Here is an 11,853-nt window from a genome sequence, read left to right as displayed (position 1 = left end):
AACAATAAATGAGATTGGAAAAAAAAAAAAAAAGAAATATATGGTATCAATGGTATATTATTAATCTTATATATCTAATTGTAAATTCATTTTGCACATACAGTGTGTGTCGTCAACCACTAACGGAATAGGTTTAGAACATAAGTTTTTTAAAACTAAAGAGGTATTTGATGCAGTTTACAAACTATGAAATATTTGGCGCAATTACCTGAAATCACATGTAAGTTTCATGCATTTTATAATTTAAAAAAATATTAACAAAATATATAACTAAGTATGTATAGATCAACACTTATTCAAACTTAAGGTGGTGTGTTATAAAGTCGATTTGAATTTGCACAAATAGATTGAAATGAGTATAAAGATGAGATTTTGTAGGACATTCATAGTATGATCCTCATAAAATACGGACACACAAATGAACATTGATCCATACAACATAATAATGAACAAGATGTCAATCAATCTTGATATGTTTGGTATTTTTTTTAGAAAAAAAAAAGAAAAAAAAAAGAAAGAAAGAAAGATATCACTACGAGATATTGAAATATCATTCTTATTATTGTAATAGAGAACAATAAAATATTATTGAGTGCACCAAGATCAACAAGTAACCAAAGAAGCTATAGAAGCTATGATATGTGTGCAATATATTATTATTTTGTTGATGTATTTTTTCAACAATAAAAAGTAAAATCCGAAAATAGAAAATTATCTTCGAATTTGATATATTTAGTGCCTGAGACACTGTACGATACAGAAATAAACTGGAAATTAAAAGACTTAAAATTAAAGGATGATCCCCGAATCACTGACTTTGCTGTCGTTTGAAGATGATTGAAGATACATTGCCAGAATAAACTCGAATCCTTAAATACTCCTCAGAAACGGTATTTGAAACCGTCGTCCGAACGGTTACAACGCCTCCTCTCAACTGCCTACTAATTCTTCTCTTGCTGACACGTGTTTCCCAACCGTCTTACCAACCGCGTCATCCAGCCGACTAAACCACGATTCTCGCTCGCTCTCCGCAGCATCCGACCTCCACAGCAGCCGATTTACTCGTCTCCCTACGGACCAACCGACCTGCCTATCCGACCGCAAACAAACCGACCTGCCTATCCGACCGCAAACCAGCCGACCTGACCGTCCGACCGCAAACCAACCGACCTGGCCGTCCGACCGTAGACCAACCGACCTGACCGTCCGACCGCAGATCTTTCGACTTACTTATCTGACCGCGGGCCTTCCGACCTACGGACCATCCGACCTGTGGACCATCCGACCTGCGGACTATCCGACCGCAGACCATCCGACCTGCGGACCATCCGACCTGCGGACTATCCGACCGCAGACCATCCGACCTGTGAACCGTCCGACCCACCTATTTCCTTAGAAATACGTCCAGTTCACCTCATTATCTTGAAATACCCCTTAATTAGTCTAACAGCCCCAATTATAGGCCCACATCTTCATCTAATTTGGGCCTTTTAACCTAATTATAAATTTCATACGTAACATATTCAATGTTGAAACGAGAGACAATATATATATATATATTTTACATCAAAAAAATAAAATAAAATAACCTAAAAAGAAGTAGAAATCAATGTTGAACAACGATCCACAAGAAGACCCACCTAATCAAAATAAGAATAATCAGAGAGAATTAAGAAAGAAACTAATAGAGAGATGTAAGTCACACAATAGTTTGCCCTTAACAAAACAAAATAAATAATGAGCAAATAAATAAAGTAGTTGGTAATACGAAGTGTAACCATGAAATGACTAACAAGATGAACTTGTATAAACAATGTCAAAATGTGTGGCAGCCAAATAAACCAAATTCTCAATATGCTGATAAAATAGAGAATAATCTTCAAGAAAAAAACTTATATAACAGTGTAAGATGACAAGTAACATCAAGATGTGTCAAAGGCATCTTATAGTAAGTGAGGTTGATATAAGAAAGGAGATCAAAAGCATACTTGATCTAAAATATATAATACCATCAGAACTGTCAAAAATCTCAATATTGAAAAAGTACCAAAATTTTCAAAAACCCTTCATATCAAAATGATAGTGGAAGTAGGTTTTTATGATCATATCATCATAAATAAATAAAACAATTATCCTTAAAGCAATATTATGGAAATAAGAGTCTAGTGTGCAAAATAGAAAGCAAAACTAAATTGTAAAAGAACATAACTTAACTTGGCAAAATGAGAATAAGACACTTGCTTAAACTATAGAGTGCTTTGTAATTTACCGACCACAGAAAGTGAAGATCAAGAACATAATGTTTTATAATAAAATATATTACTCATAGCAAGCGATCCTTAGTATCCAACTATAAAAATGACCATCAACAAATGAATACAATGGAGATTAAACATCAAACAAAGATAAATCGTATAATAAAAATAAATATTTTCTCATAATCAATCACATTCATATAATTATCATTTTGAAACGGGACGTGCCTTATAATGCTCAATAGACCTATTAAAGTGATTTTATTTTATTTTATTTTTATTAGAAAGACTTATTTGCAACCAATAGATACTTTATCATATAAAATAAATTATTAGATCCGATGTATGTATTATAACATTCCGGTCAGCTCAAGTCGGAGTATCACTGTCATACCATATTAGAAGGTTCATTCATTCACTAACGAGCCTTGTATTGTGACGCTAAAGTTAAAATATCCAACACATGCAACTAAAAAGAAACTTAAAAAATAAAGTGCAAACTTATCACATAAATAAATAAGGTTTTCAAAGTTATAAGCAAAAGAAATAGCTCTAAAATAGTACTCTCTCTCTCTCTTTTGAATGTACTCTTGAGGTTTTATAGTAGATTAAAAAATAATAATATTTTATTAGTTAATTAAAATGCGTAAAATATTTTACATTTTTGTCATTTGACTTTATGTATAAAGTAATTTTATGTTTGTAGTTTAAGAAAAAATTGAAAATATTTTGATATTAGAGTATGATTATTTTTATTTAAATAATAAAAAAAGATACTTTTGAATAAAAACAAACAAAAATAATAAAAATTGTACTTTGTATTGAAACGGATGGAGTATAGTTTATAAGACATTAACAAGAACTTCAAAAGCATCATAAGAGATGAGACAATTCTATTTCCCCCAATGGATCATGCTACGTGAATACATTATTTAGACTTAGTTGGAGTACCCTCGTCTACAAAAAATTGTAAAACGGAGATCAGCGCAACAATTGAGTGAATACAATGAGTAAATTAATGCATAGATATGCCAAGACTCACATGTCAATATTACAACATCTTTTGTAAATGATAAACTAAATGAAATTACACCTAACACATAATGACAACCCAAACACACAAATCTTTTAGTGCATCTCTTGTATCTCTTTTTAATTCTCATGAACACATCACAGAGAAAACTCCACTAAGTCTTAACTAGGGCCAACTCGACCGATTTATCAATCTTATTACTTCGTTTCACACAAATACACATAGCAAATATAAAATTAATTATGAAAATTTCTTTATCTGTTAATTAAAATGATGCACAATTTATTTTTGGTAAAAATTTTATTTACTTATAATTTTATTATCATTACTTGAATAAATAATGTTAATCAATTACTTTTTTTTACTCTGTTATTTTTTATTAATTTTTTAATAAAGTTCACGTAATACTAATTTTATTCTTTTTATATATTTTACTTAGATATTAAAATTCTAGCCTTATTATTCTAATGTGAAAATTTCTATTTCATTGGTATTATATTATTTTGGATTTATTTAATTATTGTTTTCGCTAAAAAATATTTTGTATTTTGTATATGAAATAATCAATTTACAATAATTATTATAATTTTTTTTAATAAAATTAAAGAAAAAAACAAAAACAAAACGAATATATGAATGACTTATAAAATATGTTGATACCTACGTCGTCAAGGGAGATGGATGATATCAAAATTATGTTGGTCTAGTGGTTTGCATTCCATACTGAGTTTGATTCTAAAAGTGAGTATGTGTGTTATTTAAAAAATAAATAAATAAAAATTATTAAAGGTAAATATATAAGATGACATTCTATATATTGCCTATGAATTTCAATTTTCCTCAACAATCCTACGATGAAGAAGATCCGGGCCTCCAAACTCCCTTCCTCAGGGTAACCACCTCTAATACCCGAAAGAAATCCCGCCAAAATCTCCCATCCATCACGTTTTGCCCTTTTACTCTTTACTGTTATTCTCTACTACAGCGGCACTTCTCACTTTAATCCCAAGAAACTCCAATAATTCCTTAATCGCTCCAATAATTCTGCGACGGTCGCCGGAAACCACTCAATTGGTAATCCAAAGACTCCTCATAATCGAGATATTAATAATAAGAATCTTGCTCCGATCGCTGCCGGAGATGATAAGGGATAGAGTGAAGAAGCAGTTATAACTGGTATGAATTGCGACTTGTTCACCGGCCAGTGAGGGAGGAATATTGGTGAAGGACCATACTACACGAACGCGACTTGTCCCGCAATCCCGGAGCACCAAAACTGCCTCAGAATCTGATGGTGTGGATGATATATACTCTGATATGTTTGTCGATGTTCAAGATGACGTTCAAAGGGGAAGAGACGCGGAAGGACCAACCGATCATACCGAAACTGATATTAATGACTAGAACAGTGATGGTTGTAGTGAGGAGGAAGGGTGACTACGGACTCCTGTAGATTCAGATAGAAGACGTGGTCCTTGCTACAATGAGATTACTCCACATATCTAAAACAAGTGGACTAGGAAGACCGAATTAAAATTTATGAACCGGGATAAATTTAAGGAAGCTCTTAAGAAGTAGGTTGTTCGAAGAAGTTGAGATTTGCGCTACATCAAGAATGAGCATAATAAAATTTCAGCGGTATGTAAAAAAGGGTGTGAGTGGGGCATACACGTGTTGTGGGGCTAGGGCCGTCCCTGGGCCTGGGCGAAAGGGGCGACTCGCCCAGGGCCCAATCTAAATTGGGGTCTATTATTTATTTATGTTATATATAAATATTATTTGACATTAATGTATTTGTACATGAGCATGGTTTGGTGATTAAGTTCTATTTATATTATTTTTAGGGTTTTTTATACATTAAAAAGAATTAGACAAAGTTAATATTAATAGTATTAGTGATATTTTGCATATAAAAATATTAGAAAATTTATTTTATTTAATTATTTATATTTTATTATAGATAAAAAAAATTATTATTTATACATATTTATGGGTCCCTAATTAATGTTTTAAGATTGTTAATATTAATACTATTTTATCTAAAAATTCTAAAAAATTATTTTATTTAATAATTTATATTCTATTATAGGTAAAAAATGAAGTAGATCATTTATATATATTTAGAGGTTTTTTATTTTTGTTTTAATTATTTTTTTACACTAAAAAGATAATAAATTTTAGATAAAATTGTTATTATTATTATTATGCAAAATTATCAATAACATCTTTATGATTTCGAAACTCAGTGTAAATCCTCTATATACAATATGACATAAACTTTTTATACTTTAAAAAACGTTTCATTAAACTCATTTTTATATTTTTTTTATGTTGAGAAGATGATTTTTCATCTATATTTTTTATACGACGGAGTTTCATATCGCGTTTGTTAAAATATAAGGGAGTCTTACGCAATTTTTAAAATTTATGCTAGAAAAAATATATTTTTTTTATTTATATTTTATTATAGGTAAAAATTATTATTATTATATATATATTTAAGGGCCTCTAACTTTTATTTCACCTCGAGGCCTTCGAAAGTCTGGAACGACCCTGCGTTGAGCATGCCATACGGGTGTCACGCAGGCCATCTCCGATGCTGGGAGGATCAAATTTGCTAAAAATTTTCACTCGAGAAACTATTTTAAACCAATTACAAAATTAAAACAATAAAATATGGTCCGTTATAGAACTGAAAAATCAAATTTTTTTTAAAATATAAATAAATTACTAAACAACCAATATCTCACTAACTAGCTTAAAAACACAACACCACCACCACCGATACAGCAGGACTTTATCGTGCTTAAATTAAATAATTTCGGTACCACTAGTACAGTATCCATACAGTTTCTTTTTAAATTTCTTATTTATAATTTTATTTTTTTAATTAGTTAAATTATCGTGTATACATTAATTTTGCTTTTATAAAAAGCAAAAGTCTATTGAAACCCACGTATCACATCACATTGACACATTCACATCCAAACAAAGCATGCCCAAAAAGTGCATACCAATTTATTTAATTCTACAAAGAAACCAAAACAATATGACAAAAGAAATCTTTTAACAAATTACGTGATGTGACATGATCATTTAAATAAAAATTTAAAATTGAGATGATAGTAAAACACACACACCCATATCAATCAAACATATGTGGTAATTCATTTAATGGCAACAAACTCTGAAATGTATATTTGAAATTTGTGAAGCCTAACTGAACTTGGACTGAACTAAATGCAAATGAATAAATATATATATATATATGTATGTATGCTCTTCAAAGAACACAGCATACCTACCATATGAGACTCCAATGTTGTAAGAAAAAGGCTTGTTTCCAAAGGCAAAAAGCATGAATGAATATGGCTCAAGACTACTTCATTTCATTTCTTAGAAAATAAAATAGAAGAAATAAAATAAAAATACTGGCCTTCGCCGACGACCGTCCCGTTCGTTCGTCACCTCGGGTGTCCGAACCTGTCCCTTCCCCTCGACTTCGAATTAAGACACGCTGCGAGCCAAGGAAACCGCGCGCTGTTGTTCTTGCGCGAAGAACGCAGATGAGTCCCATGTTTAGCCTGTATTCATAAGCACACGACAACGATCATCGAATCGCATTAATTAACCGGAAAAGGTGTTTACTTGTGAGGTTTTGGTTTTGAATTTTGATTTTGAATAATAAAATCTTGAATTGAGATAGTTGTTTTGATGTGATATAAATATGTATTGATACGAATTTTGAATACAAAATTAAATTTTAGTGTAATAAAATAAATAAAAATTAGTTGTTTGATTTGATATTTTTGAAAGGAAAATAAAATTAGAATATCGTAAAATCAGGATAAAATCTCACAAGTAAACAGAGCCGTAAAACCCTGATTGTTTTACCTTTCCCCTTCGCGGATTTCTTGCATTGTTCCAGCATAAGCAACTCGAACCACCCGCCCCCGACTCATACCCCCTGCATCGAACAAACTTGTTAGATTACGGCGAAAATTCCTTACAAAGCGGAGGGATTGGTTGTAATAGCTACGAGGTTTGATGCTCACATGTTGTCCCGGTTGCAATTGTTGTTTCCCAAGCTGATGTTGTTATGCAGCAGGCTCGGTGAGATCGGGAAATGGTTGATTCCTTTAGTAGTCTGTTCTTCCGGAGGGGCCGTCCCGTCGGCGAATCTCCGGGCATTGATTTTGTCGCTTAACGGCGGTGTACCGGAATTCCGAGCCTCGACTTCGTTAGGAGGACATGTGACGTCCTGCGGCAGGACTTGGTTCCGCTCGGGTTTGGCCCCCGGGTGGGCTTTCTCCATCGTCTGCAGCCAAGCTGTTTCGAGTCGCTGCTCGCGGATGATCGAGTCCATTCTTTTTGCGGGTGCACTAGCCTTTCCGTCCTTTGAACTGTTGGTGTCGATTTTACCGGGTACGATGGGTTCGTCGCCGTCGGGAGCGTTTGATCCGGTCGTTTCGTTTTCCTGACGCAACTTTCCCGAATCCGGCAACAGTATGATCTTGACCTCCACATTTTGTCGTAAAACAATTTCGAACGCGTTCGTTATGCTGCTGAGGAAGCCTTCCGCCCTTCTCTTGATATTCCGGTCGTCGAACGCAATGTGCGCGACGAAACTGCCTGCACGGAGGAAGCACGACGATAAGCTACATTGCGTTTAGTTCCGAGATTTTTCGGAAAACGGTTTCACTTGCCTTTCGTTTCGGTTATCGACACGAGTCGTCCATGGGAATGGAGGAGTTGCCTAAGGGTCTTGGAATGGCACTTGTCGATGGACTGAAGCCAGGTTTCCGTCAACATTTCCGAGTTCGCGCATCTCAAAGACATCCTTGTACCTGCTCGAACGAGATTATCTTTGCTCGAAGAATTTCGCTGAGAGGTTTTCGAGAAGGATCTGTGAGAAGTCGATTCTTCGGTGGTCAACTGATTGTCGATTCTGTGTTTCTGAGCAATCGTTTCTCTGAGTGTGTTCGAATGATCCCCGTCTGCCGTCTTAGAGCTTTCCCGTCGGCTGCTTCCAGAGTGGGATAGTTCCGGCGACGGCATCGAACCTAACTGCAGTAGCGTTGCGGTGAACCACGTCGATCGTTCGTTCGAAACTCTCAGGTGCTTTTCAGCGTCGGAGAGAAGTGTCAGGGCGTGCTTCAGCCTGCCGAGCTCCCTTTCCGACACTAACAGAAAAAATCAATGAATTATCAGCCAGATTGACGCAAATTACACAACGTAAAATTCGGCATATACTCACAATTTCTCCCGCCGAGGAAAGAATCGAGCTTTTTGTCGACGTTCGAGTACGTTCCAGCAATAATATCCACAATAAGCGTCGCCAGTTGAGACATGAGAACTATCGGGTCGACTCCAGAATCCAACAATTCTCGAGCCCGTATCACCGTCTCTGTTGCATTCGACGACATGGCTAACTCCAGGAGATCGAGTAATTTCTCGTCCGAAACAACCCCAATCTACAGATGTTTACAAGAACAGAAAAATCTTTATAAAACGTAGATAAAAAAAAAAAAAATCGAAGGGGAGCGAACAAAGAAGAAAAGTATACTCACAAGCTCATTCACCAACGAGACCGTGATTCTTTTCCCGAACAAGCTCAACTGATCAAGCATGGTCTCCGCATCGCGCAGCGACCCATCTGCATTCGAGGCGATCAACTCCAAAGCATTCGAGTCGACGTCCAATTTCTCATCATCCGCGATCTTCGCCAAACAAGCCACAATGTCGCCGTGGCTGATCTTGTTGAAGATATGTTTCTGACACCGCGAAAGGATCGTGCGCGGCACGTTGTCAACATCCGTCGTAATGAGTATGAACACAACATTAGGGAGCAGTTTCTCGAGAAGCTGAAGAAACGTCAGCCAAGTCTTCGACGGCAGCAAGTGGCACTCGTCAATGACGAAAACCGTGAACTGCAAAACGGCGGAGAGGCTTTTCAGATGATTCTTAATGCTGTTCACTCCCTTTTTGTTCGAGCCATTCACTTCCACAAGATACCGACTCTTCCCCGATATGAAATCCGCGCATTGCCGGCAGACGCCGCACGGTTTATTCTCGTTAGAGCCAATGCAATTCAGGGCAGCCGCGAAAATCCTAGCCGTTGAAGTCTTTCCCGTTCCGCGAGGCCCCTGGAAGAGATAAATCGGGGCGATCCTCCCTCGGGAAATCGCACTCATAAGAGACTGAACAACTATGTTCTGGCCGATCACTTCGTCGAAAAACATCGGCCTGTATTTATGGCTCAAGCTTTGGGCATTCTCCGGGGAGCTTTCGCCGTTCGTCGCTATGTTCTCCAACCCTTCTTGGCTCCGGCAGCTCGACGACCACCGCCTCCCGTCAAGCCGACTCAAAGCTTCCAAATCGAGCTCCCCGAAATTCTCGGAATTTTCATCTTCGCTACCAACGGACGATCCTCGATAGGCGTTGGTAAGAAGAGGGACGCGGTATTGGCTAGCGATCCGAGAATTGGTCAATCCCCTCTTGTTCGAACCGAGAGAATGTCCTCTCCGATGACGTCCGCAAAAAATGGCGCCTCCTCTCCGACGTAGCGTATCCGAGAGCGATGGAGAGCAACAACTTCCATACCCACCTCGTGACTTCGGAGTCGACTTTCTCGACCAACAACAAGAGATTCCGCATCCCTGACGCCCCGGAAAATCGAATCGATCGTCGACCTCGTCATCGGCGTCATTCAACGATCCCGTCGCCACATCCCATGATCCGGCCACACTCGGATTCCTAACGCCGTACCGGTTGTAAGAACTCGCCGACATTGCAGGCGTGCTATGCGAAATCGAATCGTCCCCTTTCCTAACACCCCTCGATACCACTTTCGTCGAAGAACACGGCAAACCGCTCTTCTTTAGCCTCACGAGCAACGGCGAAAGCGTCGACTCCCTCCTCAAATCCTCCGAATTACTATAATCGTCGGTTTCATCCGATCGATCAACTAAACCCTCGAGAACTCGCCGCTGGCCTACGTTCAATTTGCTATTTAGCTTCAAACCTACACTACAGCCATTGCCCCTCCTCGACTTCCGCCTGACCGCCGCCACCGCGGCTGCGTCCCGACACTTTAAGATCCTCTCACTCAAACATGTATCACTCTTGGAATCATCTGCGGCGGCTGCGCCGCCGCCTACACTTAAATCAGAACTATTTCCCGCGGCGGCGTAATCCTCACTGCCGCCGCGGTCGGATTTCCGGCTCCTCCAATTGTACAGAAACACTTTCTTCTCCTTATCCCTCACAGTCACATTGTTTTTATTATCCACAACGCCATTGCTACCAATGTATTGACTATTATTGTTGCTACTATAATGAGAATAATTACTATGACCATTAATTTGAACTTGCGGAAACTGCTCATCAGGCGAAGAAGTAGAAGTAGATGAAGAAGCAGCAGCGTTACCGTTACCGTAGTGATGGTGGCGGAGAGATCTCGCGGAATTGATCGGCGACCGCCACGAAGTGGTGGTGCCGGGATCGCGCAACGCCCGCGCCGCCTTCCGGATTTGCGTCAGTTCCTTCTTCAAATGCAGCTTGCTCGGATCGATTCTCCCCCCGCCGCCGGAAACCGCAGCTCCTCCGCCTCCCCCAATCTCCATCGCCGCCGCCGGACTCACTAACCTTCCCCTGCGCAGAGAATGGACAGAATTGGAAAATTAGGCTACAGATCTGAGGGGCTTAGAACTCCATTAATAGGCGGTGGGCAGCTGGCATTAAGAACACACAACGAATCCAAAATTGGAGGTAGGGTTTCGAAAAATCGAAGAAATTACTGCTGCGAAAACGGTGGGTGAATCAGAATTACCCGAAATTACAAAATGTGGAACAATCAGCGGGCAGAGTGGAAGAAGAAGAGCGGGGAAATGTGGGTGAAGATTGAAATGGACATGGGAGGCCGCGCGGAGAATTTTGAGGCTCCAGAAATTCTCGTCTTCTCTTGCAGGCAGCAGTAATTATGATTGGATTTGTTCTTCTTTTCTTGGTCTCAAGAAATACCATTGTCCTTTTCCTGCCGTATCTCTCTTTTCACACTTACATTAAATTTATTTCATTTTATTGAATTGAATATAATAATTATATTCCCTAAAATATTATTTCTAATTACTCACTCGTAGTTACCGTCTATATATACATTTCAAATTATTTTACAAATATTATTAGTGTTTGTATGTACTTTGGAAATCGTATTATTTTTATTTCTAAATTTAGCTGTATTCAACATTTTTTCAAAATAACGAATGTATTTTTTCACTAAAAAAAATTTCGAAACAGCTTTTAAATTAAAATACATAATATATATTCTATCTATTTAAAAAAATAATGATAATTCAACGTAATATTATTATTTATATTAATAATATTTTCTTTGTTATTTTACATAAAAAAATATTTTAAACTAATAAAAATGGTTTTATGCTGTAATAAATAAATATTAATGTAATATTTTTATCTAAAATTTATTATTAATAGAATATATAAAATAAAATTTTAATTTGATGTTTTTTCAAAAAAAAATTAATGAACAATTTGCCAAAGAAC

At 37.1% G+C, this 11,853-nt stretch overlaps 1 protein-coding gene across 1 annotated transcript; it reads right to left on the bottom strand.

Moving 5' to 3' along the window:
• Nucleotides 1-6,389: 6,389 nt before the first annotated feature.
• On the bottom strand, nt 6,390-11,315 carry LOC127252568 (protein STICHEL-like 1). Its single transcript, XM_051276798.1, has 7 exons — nt 11,120-11,315; nt 8,859-10,941; nt 8,546-8,762; nt 7,991-8,471; nt 7,344-7,916; nt 7,183-7,255; nt 6,390-6,872 (listed from the first exon to the last, which is right to left on the bottom strand). Exons 1-7 carry the CDS (start codon nt 11,311-11,313, stop codon nt 6,753-6,755), a joined length of 3,741 nt encoding a protein of 1,246 aa, XP_051132755.1. The 5' UTR covers nt 11,314-11,315; the 3' UTR covers nt 6,390-6,752.
• Between the last annotated feature and the right edge of the window lie 538 nt (nt 11,316-11,853).

Source organism: Andrographis paniculata, unplaced genomic scaffold (assembly GCF_009805555.1).
Source record: "Andrographis paniculata isolate CXL003 unplaced genomic scaffold, ASM980555v1 Contig46END, whole genome shotgun sequence".
NCBI classification, from domain to species: domain Eukaryota; kingdom Viridiplantae; phylum Streptophyta; class Magnoliopsida; order Lamiales; family Acanthaceae; genus Andrographis; species Andrographis paniculata.
Note: the sequence above shows the minus strand (reverse complement) of the source record. Positions and strands in the feature narration are given on the sequence as shown.

Excerpts from the sequence above, each read along its gene's own strand:
- LOC127252568 (XM_051276798.1), bottom strand. The coding sequence starts at position 11,313 with ATGGTATTTCTTGAGACCAAGAAAAGAAGAACAAATCCAATCATAATT. Across the intron at positions 7,256-7,343 it reads AATTGCAACCGGGACAACAT|GGGGTATGAGTCGGGGGCGG; the intron begins GTGAGCATCAAA and ends TGTTCGATGCAG. Across the intron at positions 6,873-7,182 it reads GAAATCCGCGAAGGGGAAAG|GCTAAACATGGGACTCATCT; the intron begins GTAAAACAATCA and ends TTATGAATACAG.